The following is a 26,466-nucleotide window of genomic DNA, read 5'->3' as shown; positions in this document are numbered from 1 at the left end:
CCAAGGTGCGGGCATTTGAGTATGGACTGTAATCAAAATACGAGTAAAATAGTAAAATGAAGTTTAATAGTTATTTTTCAATCCCTGAAAATTGGATGGCAATCGGATGAGAACTCAAATTTTGCAAATCAATTCTGTGTGTAGCAATTTCATCGTGGACACGCTTTACCTTCCGCTTCTTATACATCTTCAAGGAGTTCCTGGCCTTGATTCTTTAAATTATCGCAATGCTGATTCTGAAATTTTTACCCAGATCACGCGTTGATACGGATCGGCTACGTTTGATATGAGTGATTACTTTTAAAGTAGCTAAATTAGGATCCAACTGGGGCTGACTGGAACCAGGTTTTGTTCCGTATCTAGGCAGAACCTTCAAGGTCGACTCCTTGCCAAACTTGTCGATGATATGTTTCACGCTTGTGTGGATATGAACCAAAGCGAAGATGAAAAAATCAATCCGAACAATTTGATTGCACAAAACCTTGTGACGCATGTGAAAACAGTTCACCTTTTTTGCGTAAACTAGTTTCAAAAGTTGCTAATGACTTTTCGACACAGTTTTTAGTACTAATTTGAATTGACGAATTCATCAAGATTGTACGAACAACGATATTGGCAAGCTAAGTATTCTCCAAGCTTTCACTTTAGATTTTTTATGAACCTAATTTAAGATTGAAACGTATGATATTGAGTACAATATACTGTTTTAAACCTTTCAAACCCTACGAGGGAAAATCGCTAGTCCAGTCAAGCGTGACGGGCGAATTCTCGCAACTCCTAGACTCCACAGATCCATTTTTTTTAATAAACGATTAGGATATAAAATTCTAACTTTCTCTTGTACCAACAATTCAGTCCTGCAAATTCATCGATAAAACCCAAAATCAATGATAGCCACTACATAAAAGTATTGTGTTCTCCCAGAGATATATCTTATCTTTCTTTATTGCCCTGTATATAAGTTTGCCTTTTCGATGATGAATCTACTTTCACACATAATTGTCATATAACGATAATTTACAGTCCAATATGACGGCTACCTCTTGTGAATCGATTTCATCATCAATAGAGCGAACTGATAACAGGGCGCCCAAAACACCTCATATAAGGCCAATACTAGCCCCAGCCAACAGGTTGTTTTATCACGTGCGTTACGATAACCAATATGTACCTACAATATTGGCGTTTACAGCATAGATTAGAACTGCGCTCTCTTTCCTAACTAACTAGGATTGCCGATGCCGCAGTCCCAGAAATTCGACGACAGTTTGCAGTTGTCGTTTGGTGGATGCACTTTCCGGTTGCTTTCAATCAGTAGTCTAGCTTCGGGCGATAGCCAACGCAATAACGATGCCGAAAACTCAGGAAACCAAGTTCGTCAACTCCCTGTTCCTCACGAATTTGATCCAATCACAGTATCACGAATCGGATGTCAAGATTAAGGCTTACGATGTTGAACCGGCCACGGCTGAGATCAACGATCCTTATGCGCGATCTTCGATGAACAGGATTCTCGTGAAGTGAGTGAAAGTTTAGATAGACGAACCTCTATCAGGAATTTTAATTTTTGAATTTATTGAATTCCTTGCTAGATATACGTCAAAGGAGAACCCAAAAGAAAATTTGATAACCTTTGTTGCGAAGATCAAGCCCACCGAAGGAAAGCTGGTTGAAGAGTTCAAGAAGAGTGATGTGTTCGATAAGGAAACCTTCATCTACAAAACCGTTTTTCCGAAGCTGGTGGCTACCATCTCCAAGCTAGGAGGTGCCGTTGAGTTAGCTCCCCAGTAAGTCAGCTGATAGAAATTACGTAAATCGATTATTTTCGGACTGCCCAAATCGCTTGTGGGTAAATCTAATCACTTTGGCGAGACAGCTACAATTCAATTGCCATGATGATAAATCATCTTCTTGGAACCGACGCTCGGGCCAATGAAATGATGATGTGATGATACCGTATTTGCCTTATCGTATGAAATACATTGTTAATTATCAATTCTAGTTTGATCTATTCGTCTGATGTGCCGTCGAATTTGCTGGTCTTGGAAGACCTTACCGTGCGTGGATACAGCGTCGAAAATCAGCAACTGGGACTGAGCCTGGAGCAGAGCAAGATGGCAATCGAGAAGGTTGCGTTTCTGCATGCGGCCAGTGCAGTTTTGCTATCTGAGGTACGTGTCAGTAAGCATATCTTTTTTTAAACGAATTTCAAAATACTACTGATAGGGTAGGGGATTTATTTTGGACCAGAGGACTTATTTTCGACCAATTTTGTTGATCTCTCTTATAAAGAAAAAAATCAAATATAGTAGAAGTCAAGGGTCTTAAATATTTTTTTTTTATTTTTTTTCATGATTAGTTGGTTTTTAAGAAAGATATGGAAGGTTGTCCAAAATAAATCCCCTGGTCCAACATTTGTTTCTTGGAATATTTTCCGTTTTTTTTTCATAAGTGAACAAAAACTGATAATAATAATTTAAGAAAATTATCACATGAATATAACTATCTTCATGGCTATCAGTTGAAAGGATAATCTAAGAAGTTTTACTTTATACAAAAATACAATACAGCACAATATAATACAAAGCAAACACATGATACACTGAAATATATAGTAAAAAATGAGGCGTTACAATGAAAATCATAGCAAATATCATATGACTGGCATACACTGTATGTTGACGCCGTTTTCGATTATCGGATTTAGACGACACAATCAATGTGCGTGAGATTTTAGTACTACACCACACGGGTTATAAATGGCTTATCTTAAGATCATCTCAATATTAGAAGAAAATTGATTGGCATTTTTGTCACATGATGCGGACATTTTTCGATTAATTTTCATCATTCTTTTATTTTTGTTAGTCAAATAAATGACATAATCATTGGAAATTATCTTACGACTTTCAGATTTGTTCGTCACTCTTTACACTTTCTAATAATTTTTGTACTTAAATACCTTTTTTCTGAAACACGAAATTTGAAAAATTGAACTACGGTGTCTAGAAGTTAAAATAATCGTTGGACGATATTTTTACAGCCAGAATTGAACTTTTGAATTCCACGTGAAATGGGTCTATGTTAATATATGATTTTTGAAACTAATAAACTAAAAACGGTTTTTGTGCTCATATTGGGCTACTTGAATCCACTGAAAACGGGTTTTGTTTACTTTGTCTTCAATACCCTTTTCACATGTTGGTGCTGAAATGATTTTTGGTTAGAGGATTTTTATTCAGACAATTAATGTTTGATACAAGTTTTTTTCTGACCCTTTGGCATCATTATGTTATACCTGTATGAACTAGAGTGCACCATCATTCAAATACGCAAAACAGTGTCGAAGCGCTTTTCAAGACTGTTTAGAAAATATTTGTTTAGCGTAGCAACTGAAGACACTACTGGTTTAAGGAATTTGAAGGCGTAAATCTTTTTAAATTGCTAGAAAAACCGATATTTTTATAAATAAAAGTTCAGCTTTTGTATTAAATGGATATACTTTTTGAAAGTTGTTTAGTTTTTTCAAGTATAAAATCGAGACCTTCCCAAAATAGAATTCTATTACCCTATACGCCTGTCAACAACAGATGCGTTTTTTGAATGTGAGTTTAAAGTTAGATTTTATTCTGAAATGAAATCTACACTGAAAAAGGAGGGGTTCCAAACTAAGATAAGTAGCTAGAAAAAATTATAGAATTAATCGGTTATTTTTAAATTTACAAAAACTTGCGATTTTCACCATATTAAGAAAAAGGGGCAAGTTGCAACAAACTTTGTTTTAATGTAAATTTATAGTTTTTGATATATTTATGATGTCATTACGCAAAGAGCACTAATTACAGAAATTTTTGGTTTTGTTCGAATTTATTTTTAGATTTTTTTCTGTCTAAAATGTTTTAAAAGAAAAACCATAAGAGTGCTGCATACATTTAGGGGTAAAAAAATGATACAAATATACGAAAAATATTTTTACACCAACAGTGTAGGCATAGGATAATAAAAGCAATATAAATTTTGTAGGTGATGCCAATTTAGCCAATCCGTCATACTGGGTAAAGTTTTTTGCGGCATCGGAAAAATTTAAAAAATTGTAGGTATATCTAAATCCTCGATTTTTCTAATTTTATATGTGAATCAAATGAATTAGAAAAATTTTATAGTTATAGAAAACTATATCATTACCATTTTGATATCATTAAATGATAACTTTATTACATTATATTTAAATAAAAATTGAATAAATGTTGTGGTGAACAAAAGTTGCATCTAACCCTGCATGTTGCCCCGTTTGACGGTAGTTGAAATAGTTTTACAGTTTGTAAGTGTAGATTTTAAACAACGATGAAATTTTTTTTTTAAATTTTAAGAAAACTTCTTTTTGCACACGTGCATATTTTTCCTCTTTAGTTTTATAAATATGCTTGAGGTAATCTGCATATTTTTGAGTGGACGAATAAAGCCAGCATTCGCACTATAAGTAGGCGAATAAATGTTGACGTAATTCAAGTTTTTTACCCAGAAATTCAAGTGTTTATGAGAATAACACAATGTCACAGTCACTAATAGGGTAGAAGCACTAGTTATTGAACAGGTACCAGATATTGAACACGAGTAAAACACTAACCAATTAAAACAATAACATACAGTAGAAAAATTAATTAAAAATTGTTGTGCCATTGTTGAAGCATTTTCTGCCTCTGTTCAATTTTTTATCAAGAAGCTACAATCCCCGGAGCTAGAATATGTTATCGAAATTTGGCTTGGTTTTTCGACTGTATGAAGAAAACTGCCTATTTTTTATTGGGAGAAAAATTGGATTAAAGACAAATAAACGTTTAAGATAATAATATGAGTGTTTTCAACCTAGTCTTTTTGAATGATTTCGGGAAGAGTGGAAGTCTTTATTATCCCTATTTTCTTAAAATTTATCAAAATAAATGTTCAATCATTGGATCACAGAAAACGCCAATGTTTCAATTACTGAACGTTCAATCTGGCAGTACCATCAAGACGCCATTCACCGCCCAGTTAAGCGGTTTTTCAACTTCAAACATGTGTAATAAAAAACGACGGCAGATTTTTATTCGCTTTCTTTTCCAATACATCCCGAAACTGCTCTACTTTAAATAAAAAAAAATTAGTGGAATGCGAAAAATGTACGCTTTTCAAAATATTTAACTAAACTTTGGGGTGTTCAACTGGCCCTATTACCGCTCACTCGACTTTTTCGGGTATCGATAATGTTTTCTTAAGTAAAAACTATCTAAAGAACACGGAAACTGTTCTTTTTAGTTTTTTTCCATACAACGAGCTGTCAAAACCATATTTTGGCTCTTTAGAGAATACATTTTGTGAAATTTTTTTCGCAAATTTAGTACAAATTTTAACAAAGTGCGTTGATTGACAAAATGATGCTTCCCGGCAAACAACCTCAAGTAACCGGTTACTTTCAGCAATAAAACATCATTTTCTAACATAATCAAACTAAATGCTTCTTACAATTTACACATTTGACACAATACATCCGTTAAAAACAAAAAAATTGTGCGTGACCGGTCACTTTTTTTTATACACCAATTACCGCCCATCACTAAACGCTTCAAAAAACAACAACTATTGAAAAAATCTAAAATTTTTTTATGCAATCCTTTTCTACGAAAATAAAACTATCGTTTCAAGTCGATTTTAGGTCCAATAGGTACTATCTAGTAAACAAAACCCCCTTTTGCCCTAGGAGTACAGTAATGCTTAGTTCGCTAACAGGCGTCGAATTCAATAATTTGACCGGAAACGAAAAACCAAATATTTTATTTCTGGCCAAAGTTAGCATAATGGCATAATTAAGTGATGTTTTTTCAGTGAAATGGTCGAAAAATGATGCCGATACAGAACACAGGTCATATATTTGGAGAAAACATCCTAGTTTTTTCAAAATACACACAAAAGGGTGATTTTGGGCGGTAAATGGTATCTGGGCGGTGAATGGCGTCTTGATGGTACTCGTTTCGCATAGAAATGCATGCACCAGTTATTGAACAAACATCGGTTGGAGTTTGGAAATATAAACAAACTGTTTCTAGGTTGCTATCTCAACCAAAATCGCCCCTGCAAGGCATACTATCAAATGAAATATCTCAAAATATATACAATGATATTCAATGTTTACGGGTTCAATAATTAGAACATTGCCTGTTCATTATTTGAATCATTGTGTTCATCTTTGGGACAAAAGTAATTCTGAATTAAATGGCTTAAATGATAACTTCAAAACAGATTTCGGCGAAAAAAAATATATCGATTCGAAGCTGGGAAACATACTTAAGCTACAATATCAAAGTTTTGTCCGAAAACCCTTTCGTTATTATTTACTGGCCATAAATGCGTTGAATCTCAAAGATGGTGTTCAATATATAGTGTTCTTACCCTATCACTTACAAAAATTTATTTACTCTTAAACCCAAGTTTTTGAATTAAAAAAATAATATGAAATTGTATTCAGAATTGAAAAATAGAATTGAAAATCCGATGAGAAAATATTTTTTTAAAACAACCTCAAATCTGAATGAGATAAAAAAATGTGCCTTTTTAACGGTGCATAACACGTAGTTTTTTGCCATTTTTTTAGGTCAAAAATGAGGGTACGTGCTATACAATGGACCTTAATTTAAAGAACATTTCATACTTTATCGAAAAAAAAATTGAACGGAAAAGAAGGTGCTTTGCTCTTTGATGGCTGTTGAAATGTGTTTTATTATGGTGATTTCGTTGTGCTTGTAACAATTGGATTTCAGATATCGGAGAACGATTGGCGATTCGCATGCATTGTGAATCAACTTGAATTAAAAAGTGACATTGGGACATTATTTTTTCGATTGCAACATGTGATTCCTAATGCATTTTTTGTGGCAATTTTGATACGGTTTGTTGTAAAATTCCGGTTGATAAAAATATTGAAGATCCGACAGCCGCTATTGTTCGTAAAAAACTAAATATTGTGAAATTGTCTAGTACTTGGAAATGTATTCAATAATCAAATAAACATGAAAATTATAGTAAAAGTTAATTTTAAAATTTTGAATTTTTCCCAGGTTTTTTGGGTGAAATACTCCTGTGTGCGATGCTAGAAAAATTGCATTTTTCGTTGAGCCAGAATGATCCGAGCCTTACAAACCTCCCACTTTCTAAATAAGAAGTACCGTCAAACGGGGCATCATGCAACAGCGGGGTTCGATGCAACATTTATATAACACTATATTGAATCAATTTTTAACTTAATGCATTGTAATAAAGTTATCTTTTAATGATAACAAAATTATGATGACATAATTTCTCGCATCTTAAGCTAGTTGTCTTAAGTTTTTTATTTTTATGTAAAATTTGAAAAATCGAGCAATAAATGTACAAATTTGAATATTTTTTGATGACGAAAAAAACTTTACCCAGTATGACGGATCGGCTTGATAAAATTATCTACAAACTTTTTACAGGTTTCCTCATGTTATACCAACATTGCTGGTGTAAAAATATTTTTCGAACAATCACCCAATTTTTTTAAATTAATATTATTAAAATTCAGTTAGGTGTCTGGGGTTAAATGCAACAAAATGCAAATCAAAGAAATACCTTGTTAATCTCGTTTCCATGTGCTGGAATATGAATGTTTTGCATCACGCGTTTGTAAACATTTAAATTTCATTCATCCAAACATTTTTTTTATGATTTGAGCATGTAGATTTTATCGTAGTATTATTTAACCCCTAAATGTATGCAGCATCCTTATTTTCAGAAAAAATGTGAAAATTTGTTTTTACAGACCCAAAAACTACTGCAATTGGTGTTGTCATGCGTAATGTTCTTTAAGGCATCGCAAATATATTAAAAACTATGAATTTTCGTACGTGTTCATAAGATTTTTCATTAAAAACAAAGTTTGTTGCAAGTTACCCCATTTTCTAAGAAGTGTGAAAATCGCATGTTTTTAGAAAATTAAAAATAACTGAAAATTAAAAATAACTGAAGAAACCAATAATTTTTTTAACTACGCCACACCCAAAATTCAGCCTCTGTGCCAATGGCGTGTAGTCAATTACATAGCATCATTGGTACAAGAAGATAACGCGACCGGTGCTGATTCGATTTGCTCCCACCGGCATTAATCTCCCAAGTTAACCGAATTGCGTATGTCTGAAAGAAACAAAATAAAAACGCTTTCACGTCCCTCCCTATCGCATCACAAGACGAAGAAGGATGGAAATAAATACCCGCCAACACCAGGCAGCCAGCGAACCGAGCGCTGTGCGTGTGAATGTAGCAAAAGCAACAACAAAAACATCCTTCTAATTCAATCCCTTCAATCCACTGGCAAACAACCACGGCCGAGCTGTGCGTGTGTATGCAGTAAAAGCAACAACAAAAAAAACATTCCTTCAATTCAATTTGCCGGCAAACAACCACGGCTAAGCTGTGCGTGTGTATGTAGCAAAAGCAACAAGAATATATTCCTTCAATTCACCGGCAAACAAGCACCGGTCAAGCTGCCCGGCTTTAGCAGCTGTGTATATGTAGCGTGTGTATGTAATAGCAGGCAGTAAGCAAAGCACAGTTCTCATTCAATGGGTTTCCCGTTTCCTCCACTCCCGTTCCCTTTCCCGTTTCCATCGCAAGACAAATGAATACCTTGAAAGGCGGCCAAACGCCGGGAAGCCACTGTCGTGCGTTTCTTTTGTGATTGATCGGTGGCAGAATGCCTATGATAAATATCCCTCTTCCTGCATGAAGCTCAAATAGTACACTGGTTAAGATGTCGGTCTGGCAAGACCATTTGGTTAGTGATTTGAGTTCGATTCTCCCTACGGGCGCTGTGGTTTATATTTTTATTTTCTTGTTTCTGGGATGAATTATCCAATAGGAACGAAATCCCATAAAATGTTTTTCTTGTTTTGCTTGAATGTAGTGGTCATGCATCATTTTAGTTGGGAGGCGAGTCCTTATGCCAGTTACGGTTTTTCAAACATATCATCTTCGGCACAGTGCACATTTCAGCGCATTATCGGCACAGAGATGTGCTAAATAGGCATTGGATTTTTGCAACCTCTTCTATGGGTGTAATTAGCGAATAGCAATTTAACGCCAGACACTAGAAAAAAAGCATGAATCAGCTATCTTACTTGACTGATTGCTTTTGGTGAAGTTTGTTTATCAGCTAGTACAAAAGTTTGGTGAGAAAATAAGTGAAATCAAAAATTATTTAACAAAAACGGAGCAGGCAAATTAGCGATTAGCGTTTTAATGCCGAACACTGTTTGTTATGTATACACCCATAGAAGAGGTTGCAAAAATCCAATGCCTATTTAGCACATCTCTGTGCCGATAATGCGCTGAAATGTGCACTGTGCCGAAGATGATATGTTTGAAAAACCGTAACTGGCATAAGGACTCGCCTCCCAACTAAAATGATGCATGACCACTACATTCAAGCAAATCAAGAAAAACATTTTATGAGATTTCGTTCCTATTGGATAATTCATCCCAGAAACAAGAAAATAAAAATATAAACCACAGCGCCCGTAGGGAGAATCGAACTCAAATCACCAACCACCAAATGGTCTTGCCAGACCGACATCTTAACCAGTGTACTATTTGAGCTTCATGCAGGAAGAGGGATATTTGTCATAGGCATTCTGCCACCGATCAATCACAAAAGAAACGCACGACAGTGGCTTCCCGGCGTTTGGCCTCCTTTCAAGGTATTCATTTGTCTTGCGATGGAAACGGGAAAGGGAACGGGAGTGGAGGAAACGGGAAACCCATTGAATGAGAACTGTGCTTTGCTTACTGCCTGCTATTACATACACACGCTACATATACACAGCTGCTAAAGCCGGGCAGCTTGACCGGTGCTTGTTTGCCGGTGAATTGAAGGAATATATTCTTGTTGCTTTTGCTACATACACACGCACAGCTTAGCCGTGGTTGTTTGCCGGCAAATTGAATTGAAGGAATGTTTTTTTTGTTGTTGCTTTTACTGCATACACACGCACAGCTCGGCCGTGGTTGTTTGCCAGTGGATTGAAGGGATTGAATTAGAAGGATGTTTTTGTTGTTGCTTTTGCTACATTCACACGCACAGTGCTCGGTTCGCTGGCTGCCTGGTGTTGGCCGGTATTTATTTTCATCCTTCTTCGTCTTGTGATGCGATAGGGAGGGACGTAAAAGCGTTTTTATTTTGTTTCTTTCAGACATACGCAATTCGGTTAACTTGGGAGATTAATGCCGGTGGGAGCAAATCGAATCAGCACCAATCGCGTTATCTTCTTGTACCAATGATGCTATGTAATTGACTACACGCCATTGGCACAGAGGCTGAATTTTGGGTGTAGTCCGCTACTTTTTTGCTGACAAATTTATTTTCTCACGAGATTTCTGGTGAAGTAACGGATAAACAAACGCCATTAGGTGCGATTATTCGAGCAAAACTGCTGATGAATGTTATTCTCCATCAGGTGATGTACATTTATCCGTAAGTTCTCCCAAAATAAAGTTATAACATAAATAAACTAACAAAAATGTAGCGGACTAATTAGCGAATAGAGTTTTAATGCCGACCTCTGAAAACAAAGTTTTCGAATCCTCTCTATTGGAGTCCATATATGTTCAGATTGCTTTTAAGTTCTTGAAAACGTTAGCTTTCTACTCACACTTATGGGTCAGCTTCTAACAAATTGCGCAATTTTTGATAACTGAAAGCCTAGTTTTTATTCTATTGAGTTGAAGGATGCAAAATATATTTAATTCACTTCATGATATCCAGTTTTAAAATTATTCGGTTCCGGTTTTTTATTATTTCACGGAATGTATGATAATATGTATCGTATCGTAAGGATATCTCTCTCAGAATCTCAAACCAGTTTCAAATATGTTGAAGCCGTAATGATGCTTGATGTTCCCGTCTCCTCCCTATAATCGTTACATAATTTAAGGACGCCCCCAGCTCAATAACGTCACATGCCATTTTCTCGATTAGTTCTCAAGTTATGCAAATAAAATTCTATGGGAGCCCCCTCCCACTTCCTATCAACCCATTGGAAGTAGGAAGAAGGAAGAGGTCTCATTTATGAAAATATTTTTCTTTTCCTAAATAACCTAATACTTCAACACTTGTAACATCATCAACATCATCATGGTATGCGTTTATGGATTTATTTATTTATTAAATCAGTAGGGGGAAGTGTTCCTAAATGCGCATGTTGGGTAATATGCGCATACAGCCGATTGACTATATGGCTGGAGATTCATCATATCTAATTAGTGCAGTTTGAGGGTAATATGCTTTTAACACATGGCATGAAAAAATTAAATTGTTATATAAAGTCGAAAAAATTTAAAAATTCAAACAAGATTTTTGTCAGTTTTGTTCTAATATATTGAACTTTAATTATCGTGCGTACAGACTCTGTGAACAAAAATTTTTATGGTTTTTACTTCTTATTCATCTGGAAATCGAAAATTCAACAAATTGAAGCATTTGGCAAAGTTGTAAATGATAAGATACTGGAATAAGAGATAGGTTCTGAATGCCCATATTAAGGCAGGTTAAATGCCTATATCAAGAAAAATAGATTAGTCTTATAAATTTTTAACTTTTTATCATTTAAACATTAAATCTACGCTCAAATCGCGATCTTACAGCGAAAAAAGAAGATATTCATACTAATCCGATGAAAATATGAACAAAATATTACCATGAAATATGGCCATATGGCATACTTAACTATGTTTCATGGAAAAGAACTAGTGATGTAAAAAATTGAACCAAAATTTCAGCCTTGACGAATGCCTAACATCCGTTTCTACCATTTTCAATGAAATTATATCAAAATAATGCAAGTGTTAATGAAATATAGCTAAAAACAAAAATATGCGCATTTAGCCCGCCAGTTTCGGAAATCGGCTTTTTTGACTTCTTATATTATAAAATTATTTTCACAAAAGCTGTAAGAGATTTTTACAGAAAAATTGCTTAAACGTACATAAAACAGATGTCCGCTCATGTGTATATAGTTTTCAGACTCCTATCTATTGGAATATCGGAGAAAATGAGTGCTTTCCTTAATATGCGCATATAGCCCGCCTCTCCCCTATCTTTTATCTATTCTCATGAAATATTACTTTGTATTTGAAAGCCATTTAAGATCTGTCATATCTTACAACTTCTTATTTCATCAGAAACGATTTTTTCATGCATCTTATTCACAAAAATCAATTCTTTAGGGATCTATTGAGCTGGGCAAATTCGCTAAGGGAACCTTCCATGTCGACCACAAGGACAAGTTGGTCTATTTCAGCAATGCACTTGCCACTGTTGCCGATATAGCAGCTGATCTCGGCATCGATAGCGAGACGGCCATCAAACTAAGCACCCTGCCACCGAAAGCCGTCCAGAAAGCCATCGAAGCGTACGGAAGCGATTGTCAGGGCCTGAAGGTGCTCAACCATGGAGACTTCTGGACTAACAACATCATGTTCAAGTACCAGGACAACGAACTTGTCGATGCCATTTTTGTGAGTGCTAAACGAGTTTTGTTTTTATTTAAAAATGTATGCTACATTTAAGTTTCTCAAATTTGTAGGTTGATTTCCAAAATTGTGTCGTTGGATCACCGATTATCGATTTACTCTTCTTTTTGACATCGTCACCGGCCTATGACGTCTTGGAAACATCAAAAGATGAGCTCATCTACACCTATCACGAAACGCTGTCACTGCTTCTTCAACGACTGAACTACAAGAAGAAAATACCATCACTGGTTGATTTGCAGGTCGAACTTCTCAAGTATGGTGCTCTAGGTAAATATCGAGTATCTGACATTGAGATGCAGAAATGACGCAAAAGCTTATATTTATGTTTCAGAGGTAATTCTATCGCTGACGACGGCCCCATTTCTACGTACCAAGAACGCTCAAAATACGCCAGCAATGCAGCCGACTCTATATAAACCCGAGCAAAAGGTTGATTTGAAGACTGTGTTGAAGGCCCACGCAGATCACATCAACCGTCAGCTGAAGGATTACGAAGTTCGGGGTATGCTCGATTGGGGTAACGTCGATAGCAAAATTAAGGGTCTTATGGGACGCTTCCAACGTTAGGATTTTGTTATTTTTATTAACTTTAGGGGATAGTGGTTCTCGCGTGAGCATTTATTAAGTTGAATGAAACAGAAACACCGAACCGAGAATAACGCTTCTGAAATTTGAAGAGTATTTTTCAAATCCGTTTTTTTCTTTCTTCGATAGCCCTTCAAAAAATACGCAATATCTATAGAAATTTATTGTGTCAGATATTCCACATGATTAGAATTTTAAGAGCTTTTTTTGAATCGTATACATTCGAAAGCCTTGAGTATGTATGGGAGAGTGGGGAATCATGGGCCACTTTTTTTCGTTGTTTCATAACTTCTTTATTATAAAAGATAAAATAAAAATAAAAAATGGTATGGTTTTCTACATTTTCAAGGTATCATAAGGTTTTTAATTAAAATTTTTAATAAGTTACTATCCAAAAATTCTGACTGTTAAAAAAAATGCAATATTTTTTGGATTTTGAAAAATGGTGGGGAATCGTGGACCACCAAATCCAAATTGACCAAAAAACATGCAAAGTTCATGAGTTGACCCAAAACTGTGATTTCCTAATTCATTCCGTTATTTTAAAGCAATTTCAGATGATGAAATAAAAAAGAGAGCTGTGTATGATCGCATAGATTCCAAAACCTGGCTCGCGAACGTTTTGGCAAAATTTCTTATATAGGATGGACAAAATATTTTTCATAACTCTTCATTTGGCATAAGAAAACTTCACAGATAGGTAAAACGTATTTTAAGTTCTGAATGTGTATAAAAACATAAAAATATAGGTGATTCAAGATGTGTGGCCCACGATTCCCCACAAACTATGATTTGCAAATTGATTGCGTTTGTGTGACTTAATGATGTTTCATCAAAAATTCCTTTTCCATGTGAAAGATCATGACAAAACTAAGATCACAAGCTTGTGAGCATATTTTTGTTATGCACTTAAGGTTCCCCAATGAAATTAGCAGGAGTTTTTTTAATTATGTAAGTAAATTTTTCTAACTTTTTTTAGCTTGATAAATATATGAAGCGTATGATGCGTATTTCAGTCAACAACATATAGGAATATATGCTCACGCAAAGCGACGACGATGACAGTTGGTTTGAGATTTTTATCTCAACACACATCTGAGATATTAAAATATTATTAAATTATTAAATTAAATTATTAAATATTAAAAGCCCACGTTTCCCCATGGCCCACGATACCCCACTCTCCCCTACTTAAGATCGCTTAAAAACAACAATCTGCAATAGACCCATTTCAGCGTGACGTCACAACGATTGCAAAATTTTTTTTTGGTATATTGTTTGTATTGTTACAGTTCATATCGCACATTGAAATAAATTGTACCCCTAAGTTCAGAATTTAATTCGTTACAATTTGAAATCAAAGGTATTTTTCTTGAACAAATAGATATCAAAATATTAGCAAAAGAAATCGTGACGTCACAACGCGCCTCTTTTTCCACTTTTCAGTTTTTTTTTACAAAATCGCAATTTTCTGCTTTCCTATTCGAGCAAATTTTATGAAAATTTCAGAAAAGTATCGTTTAATTACAACCAACACATCGTTGTTTTTGTTTTTTTTTTCAAATGTTGATTTAAATTTATTTTAGAGCGATTCAGTTTCGTGATGTCACAACGTGCCATTTTTTTAAGCAGGGTTTTGCAAAGCGTTGTGACGTCACGAAATTTTATGGTCAGCTACATGAAATAAATCAAAATATAATCTTAAAATTAATGCTTAATTCACTTAAAATGCTCAAAAACTCAAAAAATAATGTGATTTGGTGATGAAATCGATCCATTTATACCCAAAAAATTAAGGGAATTGAATCTAAATGGCTCATATAAGCAGATTAGGTTAGCAACACTGTGCACATCAATTTTATTCGAAATTTATTTGTGCGATGATGTGAATATATTTTTTTTAAACTTATGCTAGAAAATATATATTTGTAAAAGCGTTGAAATATTTTTCTGAATCATTTCAATATTTTATTGCAAAGGAAAGGAAATTTAAATGATCATTTCATAATCCTGCGATCTATTAAAAGTTAGTTAATGGACACTAAAGTGCCTAAATCAGCCGACTTATGAAAAAGCTTAAATAAATCCTAGGTCTAGCACAAAGTCAAGTGTTAAATTTGGGGGATCGGGCCACGGAAACAGATGGCGCAATGAGCCTTAAATTTGTATGGAATTATGAGAAAAACATGAACACCCAGTTTTGCACCAATTTCTGAAGTCCTAATCGGGTGATTTGATTTCATTATAGTCATTCACAAAGCTTTCGTTATGACAAACAATTTATCCCAAGGTCCCATTTCAATAAGGTTTATGTTTAAAAAAAAAACATATTGAGTTTCAAAAATAAGCTTCTGATGGGTTATATACCTGGTTTGAAGCTTAATATCTGTTTTATGGTAACTCTAATCGAAATGTGTTCCTCAGATGAAATATTTTTATAATTTAAGCTTTAAAACACTGAAATTAAAAAAAATAATCGGTTAATAAGGACCAAAATTTTTGGTGAAAAACTGTTTAATAAGTTTTTATTGTTCATCCCGAATAAATTCGCTCAATTCTATACAAAATTAACGTGCGACCTCTTTCCGTAGTATAATCTGGTCCTAATTTTGCATAGAACCCCTTTGATAGTAGAAAATGTTCATTTATAAAATTTACCATGTTCAAAGATTTTTTAATCTCATTGCATTTATTCCATAGATACTAAGTTATTTTGTTTGAAATAATATTAGCATTAATTTTTCATTCTTATATAGAAGAACTTGATCTTTTTGTTTTTTTTTAATCCTCAGATAACTACCAGCAAGATTTTGATTCAAATAAGAGATCTCTACCTGCTATATAATTCACAAATATTCTTTTAAAAAAAATCGATGGCGATTTCATGTTAATGATTTTGTTTATTCTCGAACCAAGTGTTCAACAAGCGCAAATTCATATTTTTTTTATTATATATCTACGTTTTAAAATAACCGCGTTTATACGAAAACAAAGATTCTTAATTTAATTAAAAACTTGATAATTCAATTCATTTATTGAAGCGCATTGTTATGTTAAATTTGTTTTGAAGAAATACTATGATAGTGTTGAAGTAGGAAGTCATGCCCGAGCAGACTTTGATGCCTGAATCGATAGCAAACAGTAACCAAAATGAGCTATCAATGCCATAATGATAGCATAATATAGTATCGCATTTTTCCCGATTGCAAAATTAGGTCTCATTGAAGCATCAATATGTCGAAATGTGATACCAAATCAATACCTAAATAAGGCATTGAGACCAAAATTATAGCAATATTTGGTTTTGTTTTTTCAAAGATAACAAAACAAGGCATCATTAAGGTTTCATCTATTACTATAGAGCAGAAAAGTGAGATCAAAAGAATAGCATGATTTGGTATTAATTTTTTTTTGATGGAAAATCAGATATATGATGGCAAACTAATACCAAAGTAAAGTATCAATAAAAAATGAAGGCTCGATAAGGCGTTGATTTTTCAACGACAGCTTAATAAGGCATTTTTATGGTTCCATTCCATTTATAGATCAGAAAAAGGAAATTAAAATGAAAGCATGATTTGGTATCTAGTTTTCTTAGACGAAAAATCAGGTTTATTAAGGTATTTGAATTTAAATCGAATCGAAAACATATAACGAATTAAGTCATTTTCATCATAGTGTAGGCATTATTTTGTTTTGATTTCTCTGACATGGTTAAACTAAACATCATTAAGGTATCATTATTTTAAATTGTCAATTTCCATTTCGCCATATTCCAAATTAAAACTAAAAAATAAATATTAATCGAACGGGGGTTTTGAGTTATAATATGAAAAGGCTTAATTTGAATTTTTAAGAACATCATACGGAGTCCAAAAGAATATATTAAGAGTATTATAGAAGCAACAAAATTAAAAACCAGTTGAAATTAAAGACAGTTAAAAACTCAAGCGCACTCAACTGGAGTTTCGGTTAGTTTATCTGAAAAAAAAGCTATAATTTTTGAATGCAATATGTTATTTTAAAATATCATAAAAGTTAAACTTTGTTTCAATAAAATTCCTACAACTCATCGTGAAAAATGAGCCTTTTTGAATTTTTAAAACGCTATAAGTAACGTACCGAATTGAATATAAAATGATATCGACTGTTTTTGAATTTAATTCATAGTTCATATGGGCTCTAAAGTTACAACTTAAAATCAGTTCAATAACTGTTATGCAATTTTATAATTTAGTTCAAATTTTTGAATTCATTCGAAGTAAAGAATTTGGCTTTCATTAAAGTTACCCAGCTGCAGAAAGCATTCAATATGAGCAAAACCTATAAAAAACATTTTACGATTTGTATTTTTCCAAACAACAAAATAAATGCATTGGGCATACATACATTTTCACTGGTCCAACCATGAATACATCCACGCAAGAGGTGCCAGGTGATTTTATTAAAAGTCACTATACTATTTATAAAAAATAACTGCATTTGTTAATTTATATTTGGAGCATTCGCCCTATTCAAAATTCACTACCGATATGCACTTCAGATTGAATAACATAAAAAAGGAATAAACAGATACAGGAACTGTAGACGTCTTAATTTGTGACTGAAGGGAGAAGAACCTTAAGTGGCATGCAGGTCAGATCGAGAGACGTAATTCATCTGGTATCATCTGAAACGAAGATTATCATCGGTTAACTGGTTTCAACTCTTTAACAGACCATTTAAACAAATAATTACAATTAAAGCATTTTTGAACAGTTTCCCAAAAATCAGGACAAATTGTTAAACATCAGGACACCTGGCACCCCTGCCGCGCAGGAAAACAGAAGAATGTAAACAAATGTTGAGTATAGTGTGTTTTTAAGTATTTGACTAAACGGACTAAACGGCTTTGTCTTATTTCAAGTAAAAGACGATAAAGAAAGGTAAGTTGATAAGATTCTATAATGCTGCCTCTTTTGACACACTTATTTTCTAGCGACGACCGCGAAAAACAAATCCGAACGGTCCAAGTTAAACGGAACAAGACAAACCTCAACTTTATGAAGAAAAACATCCAAAAAGAGGTGCTGTTGGAATGGTGTGTGCAGGGTTTATTATTTGCCGCCGGAAGATTTGGTGGTCGATTACCTGAGAAACGACAGTGGCAATTTGACAGGTGATGCAGGTGATTTTGATTATCGTGAATTTTATACCTTGCTCCCAAATCATCATTTTGTGGTGTCCAAGTGATCTCGCGAGAACTAAATTTATCGGTTCTCCGTAAGAAAAATTTAATTCTGCCCCATCCCATGAAGGCCGAGCTGAGTTGCGTGTATGTATTTATGGCAACGGAGCGGTTTATTGACAATTTTGCCACGGTCACCATAATGTTGGAATGTATCTTCCCGGCGATGTCCCTAACTATCTCGGAGTCGAAGTAAGTATCTGCCTCTTTTTCAGTAGATTTAATTGTTAAATTCTGTATAATTCGAGGTATTTTCTTGCAGTCGATAAATTGATCGCCTAGTAGCTACATCGCGTTAGTTCAAGTTTGCAAGGATCATTTTGAATTGAGCAAACCGAGATTTGATCAAAGGAATGAGATACTTATTTTAATCCTTTAGGTCAAGCAATCATTTGATTTTTACATGAAAATATCGGTAAATAATGTTATGTCCTTGAAAAACTGATAGATTATAACGCCTGGATGTAGATAACGTTTGAGCTTTGGGGAAAGAAAATAACCAAGTTGTCTCAGCTCTCCTTTGTTGTTAGAAGGCATGAAACATGCAATTTATTGTCTAGCAAAATACAAGCCCAGTCCTTACTAAAAATTATTTTGGTTGTTGCACGAATCGAAAGCTTCCCATTATGTTATCTCTCACGTCTCAAGTTCCTCGATCGAAAACCCCGTGGCAGCTACCAAAATACCTTTGTGTCGACTTGGCCTAGGAAGCATTCATAAAATCTGTCTCGACAACCAAAGTCGCGCAAACCGTTAGGTGGTGATAAGTTATTCAGTATTTGTTGCCATAACATATTTCTTTTTTTTTTATATTTCATTCATGCATTACACAGTAGGTATTTTAGCTGGTATGGAACATCTAATTCTAAATAAGCCAAAGTCATTTTATTTCTCATTTTAAACACAATGGTTAACTATATTCAGGCGTTTTCAGTTATCAACTTTGCCTTATATGTAGTACAAGATCAGACGTTTATTTTTCTGATTTATTCAATCAAACTTATCATCTCACCCACGATTTTAAAGCGATTTCAAAATCAATTTTCTTGCGTTTTTTTTTATCAATGAACTGTTTTTTTATAAATACATCCAATCTCGGATCGAAATTTAATGCAAGAAATAATAGAAAAAAACATTAGAGAATTTTTACAGAGCTTCTAAAGCTCAAAATATCTCCTAATAAAAAATGATCATTCAAGAAAAAGTTTGTATAGAGTGAATTGTTGCTTTAATAAATCAAATTAACAATGAACATATAAATTGTTGATTTCAATTCGTGACAAGAATATCATAAATTTACATAAAATCGTTTGATACATTATAGCTTTTCAAATGTTGAATATTTTTGTACTTGTCATTGTTTTTTTCGACGTTTAATTACAATCGATGCTAACAAACCATGACTTTTTTGAACAATTTACACAGTTTGTCGACAAACTTTTTTAGCAATAGATTCGATCCTATTAACAGTATAATTTTGCATTAAAGTCTGCTCGGGTGGGCTATTTATAACACATGGGGATGTTTATATCTGGAGTCGCGATTAGAAAGACGATATTCATACACCGCTTATTGTAACGCCTGGATGTATACAATAAAACGTTCCTATGCTTTTGTTGGAGATAATTTAAAGTTCTTCTGCTATCATGCCTTTTGAGTGAAATTCGGTATAATTGTTACAAATAATGGTGGTACAATGCCGAAATATGACACTAGTTTTCTTCATAAGGATAGCATAGTTCTGCCAAATTTTAGTTTCACTGGATGAATTCTGATACCTCGTTAAGCCATTCATTATTAATGAAATTTTGAAAGCACAACGATGCCAAGTTTTGTCATTAAATTATACCTTAAAGTGGCATCATTATGCCCTCAAAACTCATTTTGAAACGTTGGCTAAACAAGGCATCATTGAGGTTTCAGTGAAACCTACACTTGGTATAATCGAGGTATCCGTATATTAAAAATGAGACCCAAATTTTGGCATTGTACCACCTTTATTCGGGCAAAATGATACCTCATTTTACTTTCAAGGCATGATAGCAAAATTAGGTATTATTTTGCAATAAAAGTTTGCTCGGGTGAGCGTTTCCGAAAAAAATGAAATCAATTTTCGTGACGTCACAACGCATTCTTTACCCAGGTGCAACTCACAATCTTCTGAACCGATTTTCATTCTTAAAAAAAGCATTGAATTCCTCTCAAAAAGTTTGAAGAGATCTCCAATTTTCGACAGTATGTCACGTTTAAAGGAATCATGAAGTGAAAAATAGTAGAATTTCTATGACCTCACAACGCTTAAAAATAGATACTTTTTTTTAACCGATTCTAGAGCTTGAAGTTGCTGTTATTATTTTTAATCTGATATCATGCTTAAAAGATGGCTTTTTGACAATCATTTTGCAATATTTTTTTATATAGCTAGTTTTTTGACAAAGCTATGTTTAAAATAAAAAATAATTGTTAAAATCAGTTTTTCGTACTAAAATTTTTAAATTTCAACGCCAACATACTCCATTCCGAAAAAAAGGCAACTGAAATTATTTTGATGGAAAATGAAGCTCAAGAAATAAACTTTCAAATGCTGGCCAAATTATTTTTGAATAATGAAAAATGAAAATCGGTTCTCCAGTTGAGAGGCGCTTGGAATGGGTCAATAATGTTCATATCCAGGTTTGTATTCTCGTTACCTCTACCTGTTTAAATTGTTTGCTCATGGAATCCATAGGGAATATGCTAGATTTTTGTTCCTCTGCACATCCGTCGTTTTAAAGAAGGGACGTAAACAAGATCGGAATTGGCAAGTAAGGTTTTGCTTCATTCGTCATTTTGAAAGTCATTAATTGTATTTATTCAAAGGGATTGAATTTATTGTTTTATCTATGTTTATATATTTTGTTCTTCTTTCACCGCACCCTGCAGCGTCTACTAAGATGCCTTAAGCACAGCGACTCTACGTCAGGTAAATAACATTGAAAACGAAAACGGCAGAATGCTTGACCTCTGTATTGTTAACGATGGGTTAAGGATTCCGACGATCGATTTAGCTCCCGCTCCACTCGTCAAAGATGTCCTACATCATCCAGCTCTAGTGGTCTCACTCGGTGCCGCTAGGTTATATTCTCCCATTGAGAAAACGTTCTACTATAAAGATTTCAAGAATATGGATTCCGAGGCTATCTTGCGCGTTCTGGAATCCATCGAACGGGAAGTCGAGCTCGATCTTTCTGATCCCAACGCAGCTGCAGAGAAACTTACGAATATCCTTAATTACACCATCGATCGCCATGTGCCGAAACGTAGCGTAGGTGCTAATCTACGGACTCCGTGGGTCACTAAAGAACTGCGGCAACTGATGACAGCTAAAAATCGTGCTCTTCGTAACTATAACAAGCACAAGTCGCTCTACGCTCAGAACGAATACCGCAAACTGAACTCGACATAAATATAAAAAGACCAGTAAGCGCTGCTACCAGAATTATCTTAATTGGCTACAGCGAAACTTCAAGACCAGTTCGAAAAATTTTTGAAAGCACGTAAAAAATCAGCGGAAAGAAACAGGGCTCCAACAACAACACAGCTGATACCGACCCCGAAATTTGTGAGCTCTTCGCCGGGAAATTCTCAAGCGCCTTTACAACTGAGGGCATTTCTTCAGAGCAACTTGCCAGGGCTGTCCGGAATATTTTACCTCTAGGTTCATCTTTGAATGGATTTCTAATGCAGATGAAGATGCAGCCATCTTGAAAGCGACAGCAAAGTTGAAAAATTCAACCTCTACGGGCCCGGACGGTGTACCAGCAACTTTTTTAAAGCGTTTTATGCCACTTTTGCTGACTCCCATCAAATATATTTTTCAATCATCGCTGGACAACGCAATTTTTCCCTTACTTTGGAAGGAAGCTCATATGTTTCCTGTCCATAAAAAAGGGGACAAGCGAGATGTTAGCAACTACCGTGGGATATCAGCTCTATGCGCGATATCCAAACTCTTTGAACTGGTCGTTATGGATCCTGTTTTCTCGTTTTGCAAGCCTCACATTTTCAACGACCAGCATGAATTCATGCCTAAACGATCCACTTACTGAGCTTCACATCTTTCGATCAAGACTGCTTTGCCAGGAAGACCCAAATTGACGCCATTTACACTGATCTCTCTGCTGTGTTCGACAAGGTGAACCATGATATTGCTATTGCAAAGCTCGGACGCTTACGATTCTGTGGATCTCTACTGGATTGGTTCCGGAGTTATTTAACGGGACGGAAATTATCCGTTCAAACTGGTGAATCCTTTTCCAGGCAATTCCCTGCCCCCTCAGGTGTGCCCCAAGGAAGCCATTTAGGACCGATAATTTTCGTAATCTACTTCAATGACGCACTCTCGCTTCTTGACGGCGCAAAACTCGCTTATGCTGATGACCTGAAACGTTTTCACGCCATAAACAACCAAGACGACATCGACTTTTTACAGCAGCAATTTTCCGTATTTGCTCACTGGTGCGACATCAACTGCCTGCCGTTGAACCGCAGCAAATGCTCGGTTATATCATTTTCCCGTAAGCGGCACACTCTTCATGCTGAGTACATCCTTGGAAGCGATACCATCACGCGAGTCGAACACATCAACGATCTAGGAGTTATCCTCGATCAACGGCTGGAGTTCAAGACTCACACGAACTATGTTGTTGACAAAGCTTCTAGAAACCTTGGATTCCTGTTTCGCATGGCCAAAGACTTCAAAGACGTGTACTGCCTTAGAAGTCTTTATTGCTGCATAGTTCGTTCCATCCTCGAGTACGCATCAGCTGTCTGGTGCCCCTTCTATCAGAACGGAGCTGAACGAATCGAGGCTATCCAGCGGCGCTTCTTGCGGTATGCCCTGCGACACTTGAATTGGCACGATCCGTTTCGTCTACCAAGCTACTAAAATCGTTGCCGCCTCATAGACTTGGATACGCTTCAAGTTCGTAGGAACGCTGCTCGAGCTCTGGTTGTGGCTGACTTGCTGACATCGAGAATAGACTCTCCCGCGCTGCTGGAGGCTGTCCCTCTTAGTGTACGACCTCGAGGATTGAGAAACCAGCATTTGCAGCTTTACGTTCCCATTTGTCTGAACAACTATGGGACCAACAGCGCTTTTGTCGGATTCTTAAAAACTTTTAATCGTTTTTCTGGGCATTTTGACTTTGGCGTTTCGAGAAATGTGTTCCGAAGGAAAATATTAGACGTGTCCAGAACTGTGTCGACTGAATTTTAATTTTAGAAAGTTATTTAGAATTAAGTTATCATTTGGATCAACATGTGATCCGTTGATTTTTTTTTATACAAATACAAATACAAATACAAATATAGGTAGATGAAGCAATAAAACAGCACTTTGAGTAAAAATCTCAATCAATGCAAATGCGAATATTTAAAATTACACACGGTATCTCTTTTTGGAACCCTCTAAAAGAAAAAAAGGCATATCTGAAAATTTGTCACATTATGGAAGAGATTCTTCCCTATCCAATGCACTATTCAATAAAAAAATCGATCGGTGTGTAGTACAACTTTTTATTTTTAGATTCGCGAACAAAATACACGTGCAATTTTTCAAGTTTTTGTTAAATTTTCTTACTTAGAACTTCAAATTGTAACTTTCTTGACTCAACTGCAAACTAAATTCTGTCTTCGACAGAAATGATCATAGAGAACGCATCATTCTTACTATGTATGCTCTTGTTATTTTCCTAGGGTATTGTCTATTTATTCTATATAATTTTTATTGTAATTTTTAAAATTTTCTTCGAAATTTATTTTTTTTGCCAATATTTTTTTATTGATTGAATTGAATTTTTTATTAATTTTTAAAGGAATCATAACACTACACAAAGTACAAATGAGTGAAATATGAAGTTCTTTAAAAAAAAAAATATGATCAAAAACTTGAAAATTTTGCTCGTGTATTATGTTCGCAAATCTTAAAATACAAAAGATGTTCTGGACCCCCCGATCGATTTTCTCCCCTGAATAGTGCGAAAAAAAAATTAAAAAATTTAAATTGCTAATCGTGGGTCCAAGATATTACCATTTATGCACAAGCACTTCTTTCTCTTAGTAAAATTTCATAATAAGAGCATAACTCAAAATCTTTTCTACTGAGATTATTTTTGAATACTATACTACCAGCACAAATTTTCGATATGAATAGCATCAGTTAGAAAACAAATGAATTATCTCGTTTAACATAGGAGTTGGTTAATTAACTAAAAACCTCCGATTTAATGGACTTGGCTGATGTAATACGTTGCTTTATATCATTTTGTATTAACACGTAACTGAATAAGTATCGTTATTTTGTCAATATATTTTTGAAAGTTTTTTATTTACTGTGTACAGTTTCTTTGTCATTATAGCAATAAATTAATATTTTTATATGTATATCTAAAAATATGTTGGTAATTTTGTACTTACATTTAACGATTTCTAGATCGTCCAGTGAAATTTTGGTCAGGAATTTGTATTTATTGGTATCGAGCGTGGATGCTACACTTCCTAGACAAGTCCTACAAAAAGTTCATTTTAGAGATATTTAAAAATATCACTAGGTAATTTACAAGAAACTTACACATTATTTTTCCGTATCGTTCCGCTCCGTCTCTTAATACTGGTGATAACCAAAAGGTCATTGAACAGGAAAAATCCTCGCTCCTTGCGGGTCTGTCCGGAAGGCATCGACACCAGATCGAACAACAGGAAGGCACGATCCGAGGTCACAAGCTCGTTCATGCCCTCGATGACCCCCTCCAGCTCCCGGAGTGCCGTTTCCCGTTGATCATTTTCGAGTGCTTCTTTCTCTTTGCAATTGAGGAACATAAGAATATCGTGCACCAGCTTCAGCGCTTCCTGTAATGGCTTCTGATCGGGGTGATCAATGTCGGTGTGTTTAATCAGTCTTGATAGGATTAATTCATAGCTGAGGAAAAAGAAAACAATGTTAAATTATCTGCCGGATACTCTCAAATAATTAAGATCGAACTTACTTTGGGAATTTTTGTACGGGTTTAATTAACAAATTGTCCAACGAAAGTTTGCCCTTGTGCTCTCGAGCCATGGCTTCCAAAAATCGCGCAAAAGCTGGGCACTTCTGTCGGGTGGCACGAATCGCATCTTTGGCACGGTTCCAGTTATTGACGAATGATGTGTAGGTGTCCAAGATAACTGGTCTCGAAAACTGTTCATAAACAAAATCATAGTTTTAGAAAAAAATAGTTTAAACTCAGAACAACGTGAGATTCTTACCACATCAATAAATGCATCTCCTATTTTCTGTAATGGATCCCAGGAATCGAGACGTCTCCGTAGCTCTTCCAGGAATCTTTCGTGTATGTTGAGTATGGTTGGAACCATAAAGAAGATCTCATCCACCGTTTGGGTATCAACGAGTCCAGAGTGTTCTGGAGATTTTAATTGGTTCAAATATTTCTGAAAAATAACAAATTTAATTAATGTCCGAATTTTGAAAAATTAAACCGCTTACAAACTTACCAACACTATCGTCTGCAAAGATTCGACGTAAGATTTTTCCGTGTTGAAAAGCTCGACCACAACGTGAGTCCGCGTATCCTGTTGAATGAAAGAAGAATCGGAATAAGAACGTGAATCGATAAGAATTTTCGGAAAAATCTTCCTGCCAAGCGTCTTCTGAAGAAACATACAGAGATATAGACAAGTATATTGAAGATAAATAGTGGAAAAGAGGCGGAAAATTGCTGCGCCACCGTTTGTAAGTTGTCCTGTCGTCTGTGTCTTCTGTTTTATGTTGTTGAAAATAGTTGTAAACGATTGAGCAGAAAGCCATTCGACTGTGACAATGTTGAAAGGAAATTCAATTAGGTCGCCCTGAAAAGCTTTTAACTTGAGGGGGGACGAGAATTTAATTCACTTATCGATATGGGTGAATTATTGTCATTTATGGACGAGGCCAAATAATGCCTTTGGTTTTGTGTATCTGCTCAACGACCTAGTTCTCCGAAGTTGTTATTTTCCAGAACTGAAATATAGACTTTAAGGATTAAACTGAAACATTT

General features: G+C 34.9%; 2 protein-coding genes across 3 annotated transcripts in view; one reads left to right on the top strand and one right to left on the bottom strand.

The window, feature by feature from the left end:
* Positions 1 to 26,466, bottom strand: part of LOC129752331 (uncharacterized) — a 249,112-nt gene that overhangs the window by 12,897 nt on the left and 209,749 nt on the right. For both annotated transcript variants that reach the window (XM_055748117.1, XM_055748118.1), the window contains 5 exons: positions 25,925 to 26,002; positions 25,679 to 25,861; positions 25,420 to 25,610; positions 25,005 to 25,352; positions 24,851 to 24,942 (listed from right to left, as the gene is read on the bottom strand). In XM_055748117.1, the coding sequence (XP_055604092.1) occupies positions 24,851 to 24,942; positions 25,005 to 25,352; positions 25,420 to 25,610; positions 25,679 to 25,861; positions 25,925 to 26,002 (892 nt within the window). The remainder of the gene's footprint in view (positions 1 to 24,850; positions 24,943 to 25,004; positions 25,353 to 25,419; positions 25,611 to 25,678; positions 25,862 to 25,924; positions 26,003 to 26,466) is intronic.
* Positions 791 to 13,272, top strand: LOC129752332 (uncharacterized). The gene is made up of 6 exons (XM_055748119.1): positions 791 to 1,520; positions 1,593 to 1,787; positions 2,003 to 2,171; positions 12,274 to 12,564; positions 12,633 to 12,849; positions 12,914 to 13,272. The coding sequence occupies exons 1-6, from the start codon at positions 1,351 to 1,353 to the stop codon at positions 13,147 to 13,149; spliced, it is 1,278 nt and encodes a 425-aa protein (XP_055604094.1). The 5' UTR covers positions 791 to 1,350; the 3' UTR covers positions 13,150 to 13,272.

Source organism: Uranotaenia lowii, chromosome 3, assembly GCF_029784155.1.
Source record: "Uranotaenia lowii strain MFRU-FL chromosome 3, ASM2978415v1, whole genome shotgun sequence".
In the NCBI taxonomy this organism is placed as follows: Eukaryota; Metazoa; Arthropoda; class Insecta; order Diptera; family Culicidae; genus Uranotaenia; species Uranotaenia lowii.
The sequence above is the reverse complement of the archived record's forward strand: the minus strand, read 5'-3'. Positions and strand labels throughout refer to the sequence as shown.